The sequence below is a fragment of the Lagenorhynchus albirostris genome, chromosome 11, assembly GCF_949774975.1.
Source record: "Lagenorhynchus albirostris chromosome 11, mLagAlb1.1, whole genome shotgun sequence".
In the NCBI taxonomy this organism is placed as follows: Eukaryota; Metazoa; Chordata; class Mammalia; order Artiodactyla; family Delphinidae; genus Lagenorhynchus; species Lagenorhynchus albirostris.
The window spans coordinates 103,540,867-103,558,936 of NC_083105.1; the positions used below are offsets into that span (position 1 = coordinate 103,540,867).

At 41.7% G+C, this 18,070-nt stretch overlaps 1 protein-coding gene across 6 annotated transcripts in view; it reads left to right on the plus strand.

Annotated features, from left to right (window-relative positions):
* The window catches only part of BCL2L13 (BCL2 like 13), a 66,088-nt gene that overhangs the window by 43,797 nt on the left and 4,221 nt on the right, over window positions 1-18,070 (plus strand). For 2 of the 6 annotated variants that reach the window (XM_060164503.1, XM_060164504.1), the window contains one exon: window positions 5,037-5,174. Coding sequence is in view for 4 of the 6 variants with exons in the window: in XM_060164500.1 (XP_060020483.1) it covers window positions 5,037-5,180; window positions 9,359-9,400 (186 nt within the window). In the remaining 2 variants the exon portion in view is untranslated. Of the gene's footprint in view, window positions 1-5,036; window positions 5,181-9,272; window positions 9,425-9,542; window positions 9,558-18,070 lie in introns of those variants that run through there. The other 4 variants (XM_060164500.1, XM_060164499.1, XM_060164501.1 and 1 more) reach the window with 4 other exon arrangements.

Genomic DNA, 18,070 nt, shown 5'->3' on the forward strand with positions numbered 1-18,070 from the left:
ACAGCCATCCCTCAGAGATGGCAGAATGAATTTTATTAACTTTCGTTTTGTTGTTTAGTTAGCTAGTCAGTTAGGTCAGGTGATTAATCAGGAAAAAAAAAGTTAAAGTACTTGCTTAAGACCCCTTGATTAATCAGGTGATAATCAGGGGGAAAAAAAGTTAAAGTACTTGCTTAAGACCCCTTGACTCGTACATTTTGGAACCAGCACTGGAGCTGAGATCTTTTGATTCCAGCCTCAGTGTTCTTCCACTGAACCATGCTGCTGATCCATTGTCTCAGGCTGTATTACCCCCACTTGTCACCTTGCCGGGGCGAGTCTCAGGGGATGAGGTATGGGGTGGTCCAGCTCACTGAGGAGGAAGTCTGGCCCTTAGTGATGTGGTGCTAGGGATGAGAAAGTGCAGTACAGTTATTTTTACAAATAGCCACCTCTACTCAGAATTGTCACTACTGTGAGCCAGACTGTGACCTTAGGTACCTAATAGATGTATATTATTTTTATTCACCTTAATACAGGCTTTGGAGGCATTAGAGCATAATCATTAGCATCCTAGGCCTGTAATCGGACTTGTTTCAGTATCAGCTTTGCCACTGACTAGATGCATATCTTTGGACAGGTAAATTAAGCACTGGAAGTCTTAATTTTCACATATGTGAAGTGGAGATGATACTACTAACTTCAGAAGTTTTATTAGAACTGAGTGACATAATGTGTGGTTCGGTGCTGATTTTAGTGCAGTGTCTGGACCCATAGTAAGCACTCTGTAAGCAGTGGCTATTATGTTAGATTTAACACATGGAACCTTGTTACCAAATAGTCACTATTACGGAGTTTTAGTATGTTACTTAGCTGTAAAAAAATGTGTTAAAATATCTGACTGTTTCATTCGCTTTCGTGGAATAAAACAAACAAACCTCTCGTTTTATAAATAACAATGAGCTTGGCTATGATATATTTCTTAGTATATCAAACAACAAATATTTAGATACCTAATATGACTCGCCTTCTCCCCCTATTTTATGTTCTTTTCCTGTCACCCTTGTCTAGGACTGTCACAATCAACTCTCGTATGTCTCCCGGCCTTCCCCCCCCCCGCCCCCCATCCTATGCTTATCCTAAAAAATTGGTGTAAACCCCAGTCTTTACTCTCCCTCTTCACCCATCCTTTTTTCCCATTCCCTGCTTCATTTTAGTCCCTCATCTTGCCAAGGTTGTGGCTTGAATACCTCATGTAAATGAAGCATGCCAATTAGAATATGACTTGCTCTGATGAATCCAGTATTACTCTCCTAAGTCCTTCAGGGCTAAAAAGAACCTGGCTTATTATGATAGGAAACTGAAATGCCTCTTTCCACCCCAGTCAAAATCAGATTGGCTTATTTAAGCAATTAGCCCATATTTTGCATTTTATGTTTTGCATGAATGTTTGCAAAATTCTGATATAGCATCATTATATGAATATGGCTATCTGGTAGGTACATAAGACTCAAATAAAAAAAATGTCCACAAGCATGTCAAGTTTCCAAACTGAATGTCAGTTCATCTGTATAGGGATTTTAAAAGCATCTTGGTATAATGCTCTTTAAATAGATCAAAAGAAGTGGAGGAATAAAGCTGTCACAAACCCATATTAATAGAATGATTTTTTTAAAGTACATGTATAAATGTAGGCTGTATAGTATGTATATGCCAAGAAAAATAATTGGAATGTGTGCCAAAGCATTAAATAATCCATAGTAGTTATCTCAGAATTGTAGGTTGTTCTTTAATTTTTCCTCATGGGAATTGGTTTTCCTATGAACTTAACTGCTTATAGAAAAAGAGGAGAATGGCCATTAAAGGGAAAGGCTAGAGTGTTAGGGCACAGTGCTCACATGTAATAAACAGACTTTAGAGAGGAGTGAACTGTTTGCCTTGGTTAAGTTTTACTGGCATATTACATCACTCATCTTTTAAAATCTTTCATTATTAAAATGTCAGGCGTGCGCAAAGCGGAGCGAATAATGTAACAAACCCGTGTCCGTCCCTGAGCCTCGGCGGCTTTCAGCATGTGTCTGGTCTTGTTTCATCTGTTCCCCACACTGTACCCCTAGATTACCTTGAAGCACACCTCATAAATACATTAGTATGTATTTCCAGGGATAATTATATCCCTTTTTTAGCAACTGAAAATACCATGATTACCTCAGGTATTAACAGTCATTCTAATATCAGCATATAGTCTGTTTATTCAGTATTCACATTTTCCCAGTTGTTTCACAAAGGTCTTTTCCTAAGCTGATGTGTTTGAATCGAGATCCAGGCAAGGCTCATGCATTGTATTTGGTTGATATGTCTCGTCTTTAAAGATTTTTTGAAATATAATTCATATACCATAAAATTTACCCTTCTGAAATATACAGTTTAATGTGTTTTAGTACAATCACAGAGTTGTGCAGCCATCTCCACTGTCTAATTCCAGAACATTTTTATCTTCCCTGAAATAAACCCCATACCTTAGAGTAGTCACTCCCCATTTCCTATTCCTTCCAGCCCCTGGCCATATGGCTTGACTCTGTCTATGAATTTGCTTGTTCCGGGCATTTCATGTACATATGATCACATAATATGTGACCTAAGTCTCTTAATTTGCAGACTTACTCTTCCTCTTGGGTTTTTTTTTTTTTCTCTCTAATTACTTACAGATTATTTGTTCTGTTAAATTTTCTACCTCCTGGATTTTATTGACTGAATCACTGAGATGCCAGCTAACATGCACAGCTGACCCTTGAACGATGCGGGGGTTAGGGGCACCGACCCTCCCTCCAGCTGCAAATGCTCATATAACTTAAAGTTGGCCCTCCTGTCCTCATACATGCATCCCTCCATACCTGCAGTTCTGCATCTGCGGATTCACCAAACTGCGGATGGGGTAGTACTGTAGTATTTACTGTTGGGAAAACTCAGTGTATCACTTACAGTTAGCCCTCAGTATCCGTGGTTCCTCCAGTTCAGGCCCATGCTGTTCCAGGGCCGACTGTATCTCCTTTCCATTGGTAGGTTGCTCTAGAGGCCTGATCATATTCAGGTTTAATCTTTGTGGCAAGACCGTGTCAGTGGTGGTAGTCTCTATTTCCTGTGGCATCACACGGAGTGACACATAATGTCTCGTCTCTTAAATTTTATTTTGAAGCAGATATTTCAAAGGCATTCAAACCTAATCAATGGATTAGGTTTAGATATCAGGTGTACACATGATAATAAAATGCGGAAGTGATGGAGAAGATCCAGGAAAGGATAACTTAAACGATAAAAACAGTGGAGGAATTGCTATGTGAAGAACGGACTAAATTAGTAGATTTCAGCGTAAAAAGTATAGTGAATGAGAGGGAATGTGGTTAAGGACTAAAGACAGTAGTGAAAGAGGATTACAGATTTATCTCCAGATTATTACATAGTAAAACGGGGGCAACTACATTTGATACATGAAAGAGGTAAATTTGGAACAAATAAGAGTATTATTTTTATATAGCAAGTATGAAATATTTGCAACTCATTTTTTTAAGAGGTAATAGAGCTTAAACATGAATAACTTTAAAATATGCATGTTCGTAGATTATTATGGGAAATGAGAATGTTTTGAGGTATGGAACATCCCAGGCCTTTGGGGCTGGTGTGATGTGAGTCTGTAGGGCTGGTTCACAAGCTCCTCTCCTGCTCCAGCTGAGACAGAATACTAGGCTGGATGAACAGCCGTGTTCATTTCTGTTTTCAAAAGTGTTACAGGTTTCTGATTGTAGAAAAAGCCTAACACAGTCTTCTTTATAGCTCTATACCCCTCCATTGGTGCTAAGTAGGGGTTTTTACTGCATTTTGGGCTGGAGTTCTTTTAGAATATCAAAAAGTGAAGATGTGTGTTTTTCGCATTTTTCTTTCAGACTTTGATAGAGATTCCTTCAGGGCTGCTTTTACTTAAAAAAAAAAACAACCAAAGAATATTAGTAAGGATATAAACTCATTGTCTTTTCTGTTTGTCCTCTTCTGCAGAAATGTGTTGTAATCCCTCAGCTATGACTTTGGCGGGTCAGTGACAGGAAATTGGAATTGGTTTCATTTCCTTTCACGTCCTTCCCAGTTGTGTGGAGACCTCTTGATGATTTAGACAGAAGAGACTGCCTGCAGACAGTTAATTGAAAGTACTTAGTTCTTTTCAGTATGCAGGGGTTTTTTTGGAAGGAAAGGGACTCCAGTTAGGGACTAGGGACTCCGAAATAAATTTTTATGATTTTAAAATATTGAGCCATAAAGTTGTTAGGAGTGATAATAACACCTCTGGTTTTCGATGACTTGTATAAGATAGCTCATAATTTTGAAAGTTCTTGTTTTCAAATAGAATAAAAGGCCATGGTACAAAATGCACAAAGTACAGAAGACATACACTTGAAAATGCTTTCCCACCCTTGTCACCACTTACCTAGTTTTCCTCTTTTTAGGCTACCACTATCACCAGTTTCTTAGGTATTTTTCAAAAATACTATAGGGTTATACAAACGTGTGTGTAGATGTTTTGTTCTGTTAACAATAATGTTAATAATAATGGTACCATTATTGTACATACTCTCCTTTATCTTTTTTCACTGCAAGTAAATCTTGGTAATTGGGCAGTGGACGATCTTATGCTTTTTAACAACTACTTGATATTTTACTGGATGACCAAAATTTGGTCTGTTGGGTTGTTTCCGGTCTTTTGCTATTATAAATAATGCTTCAGTGAATTTCCTGTATATATGTTGTTACGCATGCACGCGCGCATGCACACACACACACACAGGCCCGGTTGTTTTCATATAATATTATTTCTACCACCCCGTGGTATAAAACATACATGCATTATTCTCAAAAATTCCAGTAGGGGTCACTATTTTATTTCCTTTAATATAATAAAAATGGAGTTCCATTATGATACACTGGAGTGTATTTTCTAGTAGTTGAACATATAAAATGAACGGTAAGAATTTCAGTTTGTTTTTTACTCTCTCATCTTTGCCTTAAAGGTTTTGGTGCCTCTGATTTTGCTACGGCAAATGCTTTTGGAGTTGACAAGACGTGGTCAAGAACCTTTGAGTGCATTGCTGCAGTTTGGTGTGACTTTCCTGGAGGACCATGCTGCCGAGTACATCATTCAGCAAGGTGGCTGGGTATGCACTTTCAAGCTTTTTTTGGTTTTTTTTTTTTAATCATCTTAAAAGAAAAATAAAATTAAGCCCCTCATGGTTGTTTTTAAAAGCATAGGTTAAATATCATTAACATTATTGTTCAGTGTTATTTAATATTGTGATTGGATGGTGATCAATGGAAAGACTATTCTTGCAGTTTAAGTTAAATTAAGATTTTACTCCTAAATTCATATGTGGTTTTTTTTTAAATATTTATTTATTTATTAGGTTGTGCTGGGTCTTAGTTGCAGCAGGTGGGCTCCTTAGTTGCAGCTCGCCAGCTCCTTAGTTGCGGCACATGGGCTCCTTAGTTGTGTCATGCGGGCTCCTTAGTTGTGGCATGTGAACTCTTAGTTGCAGCATGCATGTGGGATCTAGTTCCCTGACTAGTGACCGAACGTGGGCCCCCTGCATTGGGAGTGCAGAGTCTTCACCACTGTGCCACCAGGGAAGTCCCCATGTATGGTATTTTTAAGTGGTTATAATTATGAAACATTTCATACTAGCAAAAAGTGTATAAATAACTTCTATATACTTAGTATATAAAAGTATATAACATATACTGAGAAAAAATATATAATAAGTATATAATAACTTTTATATACTTACACTTTAGAGGTGAGGAATAATAAATGAACACCTATGTATTTACTCTTCCCAGTTGAAGAAAAGAACACAGTCAACACTTTTGAGTCTCCTTATATACCTCTCCTAGATATCCACATGTTCCTACCTACTTCACAAGGGCAACTTCTATTCTGAATTATAGTTTTAATATGTATATATCCCTAGACAGTATATTATTTTGTATGTTTGGAACTTTATGTAAATAGTATCATACGTATTCTTCTGTAACTTGCTGTTTTCATTCAGTGTTGTATTCTTTTTTTTTTGTGGTATGCGGGCCTCTCACTGTTGTGGCCTCTCCCGTTGCAGAGCACAGGCTCCGGATGCGCGTGGGCCATGGCTCACGGGCCCAGCCGCTCCGCGGCATGTGGGATCTTCCCGGACCGGGGCACGAACCCGTGTCCCCTGCATCGGCAGGCGGACTCTCAACCACTGCGCCACCAGGGAAGCCCCAGTGTTGTATTCTTAAGATTCACCTAGGTCATTATTTGTCAACTTTTTTTTCATTATCACCCCCCTAAGGTTCCTTTTTAGACATTTTTATCCTTATCATCTCCTTCCTCCCCACGTGAAATTTTAAAAGCACAGATATAAGTCTGTTTAGGTACTGGGGACTTTTGGAGGGCGACAGGCCTTTGTAATATCTAAGATTGCTCACATCTCCCCAGACCAGTTTTAACCGTCGACTTCATCCCCTTTGAGAACACATGATCCAAGCTGATGTGTTGATGGGCGTTTGGTTTCCATGTGTAAATATGTCACAATTTATCTGTAGTTTATTTATCCACAGGCTTGCCAGTAGACATTCCTTCCTTTCTGCTGTTGGAAAGAGTCTCATCCATATGTGCAGGAGTTTCTCTGGGGATATACTTGGGAGTAGAATTGCTGGTTCCAAGAGTATAGACATGTTCTGATTTACAAGATGATGCCACAGCGTTTTCCACAGTGGTTTCCAGCTTGCCCTCTGTCAACAGCATATAAGACTTTTTCTTTTTAAATATGAGAACTTTTGTTGTTGTACCTCCTCCCCAACACTTAATATTGTCAGACTTATTAATTTTAAAAATTATTTATTAAAATAAGATTATTTAGGAATAATTTTAGATTTACAAGAAAGTTACAAAGATAAAGCATCCCCACATGCCCTTCACCCGGTTTCCCCTAGTGTTAACATCGTGCATAACTGTGGCTCCTTTGTCAAGTTGGCTTTTCCACATTGACTTTATATCCAGCAGATTTGTCCAACTATCTTATTATTCTGATTATCTCTGGGCTCCTTTGGGTTTTCTACATAGAAAATCACACCATGTGTGAATAATGTCAATTTTTTTTTCTTGATGAGTCTTTTTAAAAAAATGTATTGCACTAATCATCACCATATTAACAGAATTGGTATTAGAATCCATCCTTGTCTTTTCTGATGTTAATGTGAGTTAAATTTCCTTTAATCGTTCCACCATTTAGTTGTATCAGTCCCGATGAGTGAGGTTGGCCTGTACTTTTTCTTGTTTGGTTTCAGTTTTAAGGGTGTGCTGGCTTCATAAAAGAATTTAGAGTTGGGAAGAATGGTTCCTCCTTTTCTGTACTCTGGAACAGTTTGTATGAGACTCAGATCATCTGTGCCTTGCTTCCTATAACATTCCTTCAAAACCACCTGGTATTTTCTTTGAGGGAAGGTTTCTGTTTTTTCTTGTCAACTTTTGATAATCTTTCTAGAATATTATCCGTAAATTTTCAGATTTGTTGGCATAGAGCTATTCATATTTTCTTTTTTTGGAGGAAGGTACAGTGGATTTTAATTTTTTTAATTCTCTTACACTGCTTACTTTTTAAAAAAGTTTTCTTTTGGAGAATTTTGTATATATATGAAAACAGACACGAGAGTATAATGAACCCCCATCACTTAGTTCTAGCAGTCATTAATTTACTGCCAGTTATGCTTTATTCACATCCTAGTCACTTCCACTCTTAATACAGTAGTATTTTGAAGCAAAATCCAGACATCCTATAATTTTATCTGTAAAGATTTCACTATGTGTCTCTGAAAAATAAAGGTTCTTTTTTAATTTTAAATCACAATGCCATTGTCACATCACAAAAAAATTAAAAATAATTTCTTCATATCATCAAATATCCTGTTAGCATTCAAATTTCCAAATGTCTCAAAAATATCCTGTCTTTAAGTCTATGCAATGTGTGGGTCTGTAGTTCCTTTTTTATTTTATTTTACTTTATTTTTCACTGTGTTGGGTCTTCATTGCTGTGTGTGGGCTTTCTCTAGTTGTGGCGAGCAGGGGCTACTCTTCGTTGCGGTGCATGTACTTCTTATTGCGGTAGCTTCTCTTGTTGCGGAGCACGGGCTCTAGGCACGCAGGTTTCAATAGTTGTGGCTTGCGGGTTCAGTAGTTGTGGCTTGCGGGCTCTAGAGCGTAGGCTAAGTAGTTGTGGTGCACGGGCTTAGTTGCTCCGCAGCATGTGGGATCTTCCTGGACCAGGGCTTGAACTCGTGTCCCCTGCATTGGCAGGTGGATGCTTAACCACTGCACCACCAGGGAAGTCCCGAGGCTTATTAATTTTATTTATTTTCTCAAAGAACCAGTTTTTGGTTTTGTTGATTTTTCTCTATTGATTTCCTATTTTCAATTTCATTGATTTCTGCTCTATTTTTATTATTATCTTTTCTTCTGCTTACTTTGGATTTAATTTACTCTGCTTTTTCTAGTTTCCTAAGGTGGAGGCTTAGATGATTGATTTTTGATCTTTCTTCTTTTCTAATATATGCATTCAATGCTGTAACTTTCCACTTAAGCACTGCTTTCACTGTCTCACACAAATTTTAATAAGTTTTATTTTAATTTACTTCAAAAGATTTTTTATATTTTTCTTGAGATTTATTCTTCGACCCATGTTTTATTTAGAAATATATTGTTTAATCTCCAAGTACTTGAGGATTTTCTAGCTGTCTTTCTGTTATTGATTTCTAGTTGCATTCCATTGCGGTTTGAGAGCAGGCATAGTATAATTCTGTTCTTTTAAATTTGTTAAGGTATGTTTCATGTCCCAGAATTTGGTCTGGGTGAATATTCCACGTAAGCTTGGGAAGCAGGTGTGTCCGCTGTGGTTGGATGGAAGTAGTCTATAGGTGTCTATTGTACCCTGCTGGTTGTCTGCCTGCTGGAGCTGTCCATTTCTGGTGGAGGCTGTTGAAGTCTCCCGTTGTCTTGGTGGATTCATCTGTTTCTCTTGCAGCTCTTTGGTTAGGTGTGTACATATCAAAGACTATTACATCTTCTTGGAGGTTTAACCCCTCTATCATTATATAACACCCCTCTTCATCCCTGATAAGTTTCCTTGCTCTGAAATCTGCTCTGTGTGAAATTAATGTAGCTACTCCCTCTCCCTCCCTTCCTTCCTTCCTTCCTTTAACATGCAGTATTTGTATTTTAGACATGCAAGGAAAGCTATTTGAGAATCTACTAATTTAAAGCAAGCAGCTGTATACAGATAACAAAAGAAACAACATCTTGTTACAGCTCGGCACACAGCATCCAAAGCAAATAGGCATGAGACTGTGAATATTTGTGTAGCATTAAAACCAGGTGAGTAACATGCTGCAGGGCTGGGAGAGGGAAAATGGAAACGTGAAGACCAGTGTTTCCAGCGCTCTCAGTGTGTAATGCTAAATTTCTCATTTGATGACCCATCCGGGTGCTTCAGATGTGATGTGCGGTGAGAATGGCAAGGAGGGAGACAACCAATCTGCATACCTGCCTAACCTATTTTCACAGGTCTTCTTTCAGTGGTAAACCAGTTTGAGCATCTCTTGAATTTGTTGTTTAATGATAGCTTTCTTATCTCAGGCTTTAAACTCTCTGGATATAAACAGTGAAGTATTTGGTACTTTCCCCTTTATAATAAAATACGTTCCACGTTTCATTAACTATTTATTTATTTAGGCTGCACCGGCTCTTGCGGCATGTGGGATCTTGGTTGTGGCACACAGACTTTTTAGTTGTGGCATGCATACAGGATCTAGTTCCCCAACCAGGGATCGAGCCTGGGCCGCCTGCATTGGGAGCACAGAGTCTTACCCACTGGACCACCAGGGAGGTCCCCATGTTTCATTAAAAGTATACACAACAGGGGCTTCCCTGGTGGCGCTGTGGTTGAGAGTCCGCCTGCCGATGCAGGGGACACGGGTTCGTGCCCCGGTCTGGGAAGATCCCACATGCCGCGGAGCGGCTGGGCCCGTGAGCCATGGCCGCTGAGCCTGTGCGTCCGGAGCCTGTGCTCCGCAACGGGAGAGGCCACAACAGTGAGAGGCCCGCGTACCGCAAAAAAAAAAAAAAAAAAAAAGTATACACAACAATGATCAAATTCAAGGTTTAAATACTTAGAAATATAAAACCATAGTTAACAAAGCATTAAGTATCTAAACGAAGACTTACTAGACTATAAAACAACAACTAGTAAAATATTGGTATTTAAACAATATTAGAATTTTAACTATATAAATAAACCTCATTAATACTTTGAGAAGGTGGCTTACTATTGAGCAGTAGGTATTAGGGAAAAGCCTTTTCTGACATAGCTTTCTGATAGTTGAAGGGATTGTTCGGTATCGTTGTGTAGCATAAATTGATCCAGTAAACGTGGCATTACAAATTTCTTAAGAGCTGTGAGTGTTTTACCTTGGATATTATATAATAGTACAGACTTTACTTTCTTCTATTATTTCCAAATACACTTTTATGTGATACATTAGAACACATTAGCTCATATAGACTGTCGTATAATCAACTAAATATAGTTTTGTAGGGGTTTTTTCCCCAGCACTTTGAAGACCAAACCACACTATATTATGGGACTGAGGATTCGACCTAACATTTCAGCTATATTTTCTTTGGTAAACATTTTAACGATTGCTAGGTTTTCCTCTTACAGTATCAATCACAGATGGTTTATAAATGATATGTGTGTGTTTAATATGAAATACTACTCAAAACAGTCATAGGTCATATATTTTCAAGAAGAAATTAAACCAGTTGTGAGCAGGAAAAAGCTATATCAAGGTCATATATAGAACGAAAATAAAACAGAAAAGAGGAATAAGAACAGGGAAAAAAATTACAGTTGTAAAGGTGTTGGTTCTGAAATGTTCTTTTTTTTTTTTTAATTTTATTTATTTGGCTGCATTGGATCTTCGTTGCTGCGTGCGGGCTTTCTCTAGTTGTGGCGAGCAGGGGCTACTCTTCATTGCGGTGCGTGCGCTACTCATTGCGGTGGCTTCTCTTGTTGCAGAGCATGGGCTCTAGGCGCGCAGGCTTCAGTAGTTGTGGCTCGCGGGCTCTAGAGCGCAGGCTCAGTAGTTGTGGCGCACGGGCTTAGCTGTTCCGCAGCCCGTGGGATCTTCCCGGAGCAGGGCTCTAACCCGTGTCCCCTGCATTGGCAGGCAGATTCGTAACCAGTGCGCCACCAGGGAAGTCCCTGAAATGTTCTATTACTATTATACAAGATAATCAGTCACCAAGCTGAGGATATTTTCTTTCATCAGCATATCAGCTTTGTTGCTCTGTGGATTCCGCACACAGGATGAGTGGCCACTTGGTCCACGGGGACATTGAAGCACTCGTGACGTGGCCCCTGTACCAGATCAGCTTGCTCACTTGCTTTAGGGACACTTTTCTTGAATGTTTCGCCTCCCAAAAGAAACCCATCCAAAATACAGTAAGCCTTCTCAGAATTCAGGATGATATCAAGCTCAAGTGCACAGCCAAGGTCCTTGTCAGGTTTTTCCAGGTAGCAGTGGGTTGTTTCCAGGGCCCCCAGCCCCTGTCCTGACCCTCGGTGGCACAGCGGGCACACAGATGAGCACGTCTTGCGTGAACATTCCTCTCCTCTTACCACTCAGGAAAGCTGCCCCTTTTAGGTTTTGGTACTTAAATGGTTTGAACGGTTCTCTTGTCATCTTTTCCTTCTCTTTGTCTGATAGTGGGATGTACCGTTTCTGCAGTTGAAACTCCCCTGTGACGAAGAAGCAGTGTAAACTGCCTGGCGGCTGCGGGCAACAGCTCGAGAGGGCCCGGCTGGTGGCTGCTCCCACTTGCCTCTGACGAGTGTCTGCATGGTCAGTTTACTCTTAACGCGTCTGTGTCTTTACGTGAAGCGAGTTTCTTAGACACAGCAGACAGTCGGATCTTATTTTTTCATCCAGTCTGACAATGTCTTTCTTGTAGTTGGTGTGTTTACACTATTGATGTTCAAAGTAATTATTATTATTATTTTTTAAATTATTTTATTTTTGGCTGCACGTGGGCTTTCTGTGGTTGTGGCGAGCGGGGTCTACTCTTCGCTGCAGTGAATGGGCCTCTCACTGCAGTGGCCTCTCTTTGTGCAGAGCACGGGCTCTACGTGTGCAGGCCCCAGCAGTCGTGGCACACGGGCTCAGTAGTTGTGGCCTGCGGTCTCCAGAGTGCAGGCTCAGCAGCTGTGGTGCGCAGGCTTACCTGCTCCACAGCATGTGGGATCCTCCCAGACCAGGGCTCAAACCCATGTCCCCTGCATAGGCAGGCGGACTCCCAGCCACTGCGCCACCAGGGAAGCCCCAAAGTAATTATTGATGTAATTAGATGAATATCTATCATATTTGTCATTGTTTTCTACTTGTTGCCCTTATTCTTTGTTCCAGTTTTTGTCCCCCACTCTTTTTCTGCCTTTTGTGGTTTTAATTGAGGATGTTGTGTGTTTCCATTTTCTCTCCTTTCTTGGCATGTCCATTACATTTCTCTTTTTACCTCTTTAAGTGGTTGCCCTACAGTTTGCCATATACGTTTACAACTAATCCAAGTCCACTTTCAGGTAACACTGTACTGCTTCACGCGCACTGTGAGTGAGTGAGTACCTTGTAAGAGCATCCCTTGTGTCATTGCTGTCATTCATGTCACTTGTATAAGCACACATAATCGAATACATTGTTGCTGTTATTACTTGGAGCAGCTGTTATCTGGAAGATCAATTAAGAATAAGAAAAATAAGTTTTTATTCTCCCTTCACCTACTTCTTCCTCAGTGGCCTCTCTTTCTCTGCGTAGATCTGCGTTTCTGACTTATATCATTATCCTTCTCTAAAGAACTTCTTTTAACATTTCTTACAAGGCATGTTTACTAGCAATTCCTTCAATCTTTGCTTGTCTGAGAAAATCTTTATTTCTCCCTTGTGTGTATGTGTGTGTGTGGTGTGTTTGTGAATAGTTTACTTTATTGAGATATAATTCACAGCCACACACTCACCCATATGAAGTGTAGAATCCAGGGGTTTTTTGTATATTCTTACTTGTACAACTTAATACATTTCTTTTTAAGATCACATGTCTTGCCTTAATTTTTATTTTTCTTTCTTTTTTTAATATCTTTATTGGAGTATAATTGCTTTACAATGTTGTGTTAGTTTCTGCTGTACGACAAAGTGAATCAGCTATATGCATACATATATCCCCATATCCCCTCCCTCTTAAGCCTCCCTCCCACTCTCCCTATCCCACCCTTGTAGGCGGTTACAAAGCACCGAGCTGATCTCCCTGTGCTATGCGGCTGCTTCCCGCTAGCTGTTTTACGTTTGGTAGTGCATGTATGTCCATGCCACTCTCTCACTTCGTCCCGGCTTACCCTTCCCCGTCAAGTCCGTTCTCTATGTCTGCGTCTTTATTCCTGCCCTGCCCCTAGGTTCATCAGTACCGTTTGTTTAGATTCCATATATATGTGTTAGCATGCGGTATTTGTTTTTCTCTTTCTGACTTACTTCACTCTGTATGACAGACTCTAGGTCCATCTACCTCTTCGCAGATAACTCAGTTTCGTTTCTTTTTAAGACTGAGTAATATTCCATTGTATATATGAGCCACATCTTCTTTACCCATTCATCTGTCGATGAACACTTAGGTTGCTTCCATGTCCTGGCTATTGTAAATAGAGCTGCAATGAACATTGTGGTACATGACTCTTTGAATTATGGTTTTCTCAGGGTATATGCCCAGTAGTGGGATTGCTGGGTCGTATGGTAGTTCTATTTTTAGTTTTTTAAGGAACCTCCATACTGTTCTCCACAGTGGCTGTATCAATTTACATTCCCATCAACAGTGCAGGAGGGTTCCCTGTTCTCCACACCCTCTCCTTCATTTTTGAAGGATAACTTCTCAGGAACAGAATTCTAGGTCAGTAGGTTTTTTCTGTCAACGCTTTAAATGTTCCCCTCCACTCTCTCCTTGCTTGCTTGGTTTCTGGTGAGAAGCTAGATGTAATTCTTATCTTTGTTCCTCTCTAGGTAAGATACTTTTTCCTCTGACTTGTCACAGAATTTTTTGTTTACCTCTGATTTTCTGTAATTTGAGAATGACATGCTTAGGTGTAGTTCTTTGGACACTTATTGTACTTGGTGTTCTCTGAGCTTCCTGAATCTGTGGTTTGCTGTCTGACGTTAATTTAGGGACATTCTTAGTCATTATCGTTACAGATATTTTTCTCCTGTTCCTTTCTCTCTTCTCCTTCCGTGTTCCAGGTGTGTGTGTTACACCTTGCGTAGTTGTCCCACAGTCCTTGGATGCCCTGTTGTTTTCTTTCCCCCGTCTTTGTTGTCTTTGCCTTTCAGTTTGGGATGTTTCTGTCGAGACATTTTCAAGCTAAGAGGTTCTTTCCTCTGCAGTGTGGAATCTAATAATAAGGCCATCAAAGGCATTCTTCATGGGAATTCCCTGGTGGTCCAGTGGTTAGGACCGGCGCTTTCACTGCCAGGGCCTGGGTTCAATCCCTGGTTGGGGAACTAAGGTCCTGCAAGCTGCTCGGCATGACCAAAAAGGGGGGGGGCGTTCTTCATTTCTGCTCCGTGGTGTTGTGTTTACATCTCTAGCATTTTTTCTTTTTGGTTCTTAGGATTTCCATCTCTGCTGACATTGCCCATCTGCTCTTGTGTGCTGTCTGCTTTATCCGTTAGAGCCCTTAGCAGATTAATCATAGTTGTGTTAAATTCCTGATCGATAGTTCCAGCATCCCTACCATGTCTGGTTCTGATACTTGCTCCCTCTTTTCAAATGTGTGCGTGTTTTTCTTCTGCCTTTGGTTTGCCTTGTCATTTTTTCTGGATAGCCGGACATGATGTCCTGGGTAAAAGGTAAATAGGCCTCAGTGACGTAGTGACGTGGTGGCGAGGTGTGTGGCGGGCGCGTTGGAGTCCTGTGACTAGGCTCTGTGGGTGAGCCTGTGCCCCCCCGTGAATTTGGCCAGAGTTTCTGTGTCTCTCTCCTCCTTTACATGGGGCAGGACTGGAAGGTTGAAGTGGGCTGCCGGCGAGTATTTTCCTTCCTCTTGGGCAGTTAGGCTGTGGTTAACTGGTTCCCCCTGAGGACACAGCTTGTCAGGAAGATCAGGGCTCATTTTCCCCCTCGCCCGGGAGCAGGGAACCAGGGGGGTAGAGGTGAATCTCAGAATTGCAGGGCCTCCCTGGGACTGGTCCCCCGGTGACCCCCAGCCCCGCCCATCCGTCTCCAGCCTCGGGACAGCGGTTTGCCCTGTGGCATCACCTCTCTTCTCTTACAGTCTTTGAGATTTCTGGTCATTCAGCTTTTTAACCCACTTCGGGGTGGAGTGGAGACGTCCAGGTCCTTCCACGGGGAAGCTGCAAGTCCCTCGGAAGGTTTTGCTTCTCAGTTTTGTGCACACTGAGCCCCCAGCGCTCCGCAGTTACAGTGTCGGTTTTCTACCCAGTAACCCTTAGCTGATTGTGGGTGCTGTGCCCCTCCGCTAGGCGCTGCCACCCAGAAGCTGAGTAAAATGGGCCCTCCTTGGGCTCAGGGCAGGGCGGGGTGGCACGTTCTGTGCTGTGAGGTGGCTGTGTTACGGGGCTCGGAGGACAGGAGGAGGCCGGGGTCGCTGGGGCGCAGTCAGGAGCACATGTCCGCTGGCGGCCAGCTTTCCAGAGAGAGAAGTGGAGAGTGACTGTCTGCTACTGTTGGTGCTGGGACTGCAGGGTAGCGGGGGTATGTGTGTGCACGCACGCTTGTTTGCTTGCCTTCTACCTTATTTTCTCCCTGGCCAGAGTATGGGCGTTGAGATTGGAATCACAATTTGTTTGTGGCCCCAGCTCTGCCAAATATTAGCCCTGAGTTTTGGGGGGAATTCATTTAACTTCGCTGAGCCTCAGTTTCATCAATTACAGTATGGAAGAGCAGCTTCTGTAGCTCACAAAAATGATGGTGCGAAAAAGTGTTCTGTGAAAACAGTACATTTTTACAAATATCAGCTTTTCAGATGTGTCCCTAAGAGTGTGTGTTTTTCCGCTTCTCGAGTCTGAAGTTTCCTTCGAGTTTTGGTGGTGACTGTCTTTGCCGGGCAGCAGTCAGGCACAGCCGGGTATGAGCCGGGACAGCCCAGCTCCCGCTGCTAGTAGGCCTGCGAGCCCGCAAGGGGCCACCGTGGGGTGGGCTTCTCCTGGGTTTTCTCCTGCGGCATGTGCGAACCTAAATACTTACTGTGAAACATTTAGATTACATGAAAGATTACTGGGGGAAATGTCATCTGTAATAATATTAAATAGTTTGAATAAAATTAATTTTGGGGGCTTCCCTGGTGGCGCAGTGGTTGGGAGTCCTGCCGATGCAGGGGACGCGGGTTCGTGACCCGGTCCGGGAGGATCCCAGTTGCCGCAGAGCAGCTGGGCCCGTGAGCCGTGGCTGCTGAGCCTGCGCGTCCGGAGCCTGTGCTCCGCAACGGGAGAGGCCACGGCAGTGAGAGGCCCACGTACCAAAAATAAATAAATAAATTTTTGTCTATTTTTTCCGACTTGAAGCTTCTCATTTCTGTTTTAAGAACTGCAGACCTCAAAAAGTTTATGTTTGTTTTCATCAAGGACGTTTGAAGACTGACTCTTGGGAACTTTTAGGTCAGAACTGGTTAGAACAGAGTATGGGAGGTGACACATAGTTTGTGATCTAAAATCAGTTAAGTGGGTTTTGCAACTGAAGTAGTTTCAGTGTAGTAAGGGTTTGGTTTAGTGTTTCATGAGATCTGTTTATTTTATGTGTGAGTGTGCGTGTGTACTGCACTGTGTTTAAAATGTATTCTTTGTGGTCTTGGTCATCACATTAGGTGGAAAGTTACTTCTCTGAGTCTCTCTCACAGTATTTTCTTTGGGGTTTTTTGTTGTTTTTGTTTTATTTTTATTTTTTTGGCTGCGCCTCAAGGCTTGTGGGTCTTCGTTCCCCGACCAGGGATCGAACCTGGGCCCTTGGTGGTGAAAGTGTGGAGTCTTGACCACTGGACCACCAGGGAATTCCCTCTCTTTTCTTATTTTAGGTTAATAGCGATCTAAGAGGCATTTGGTCGTTAGTACCCTGTTTGACTGAATGTAGAGAAGCAAGGTATCTGTGTTTGTCTTTTCCGGTGAATACTTGAGAGAGAGATCGTAATGATACGGGTTGGCTGGTACACTCCAGGGGACGTGGGTCTCTGAGCTACCAGGGAGTGGGGTCTTGGGAGTTGGCCCCGGTGTCCTCGGCTGGAACAGTTAAGTTCATTGGCCGCTGTGACCCTGTGTGTGAAACACTGCTTGAAGTGGCAGAATAATTTGTAACTGGTGTGAACCAAAACAAAACTCGAAGCAAATGTGGTTAATACAGACGTGGTGAAGCACTGCCGCACACTTTGAAATGGTTCTTTGAGTGATCTCCAAGCTGTTTTTACTTCGTTCCTACCACTAAAACCAAGGTTACGCTTACATTTTATCTTACGTTTATTCTACAAGAGTCCCTTTACCTCCGTATTTGTTTCTTCTCTACTTCCCTTTTTCTTTGAAGGGTTTCATGAATATATCTTTGTGTATTTGCTTGACGAAAACACCAAGAATAACCTTTTCCATTTGCTTCTTGCTGTAAACTGAGGAAAAAGCACCAGTGTGGAAGTCTGGGGTTGGGGGGAGCCTTGGGCTCGAGCGTTAGGGGAGCACAGTTGACGAAAGCGTGGGCCCTGCAGGTGAACGGCCTGGTTAGATCCAGTCCCAGCTTTGGACTTCAGGCCAATTACTTACCCATCTCAGTTGCTTTAGTTTCCTTATCTGTGAAAGTGAAATGAATTAATTTCAGTAAAATCTTAAAAAGGACACTGGCGTCCAGTTCTCACAGCAGCTGAGGGACCTTGGGCAAGTTACCTGATCTCACTGGGCTTCATGTGTTTAAACAAAACATAGTTTTCTGATTCTTT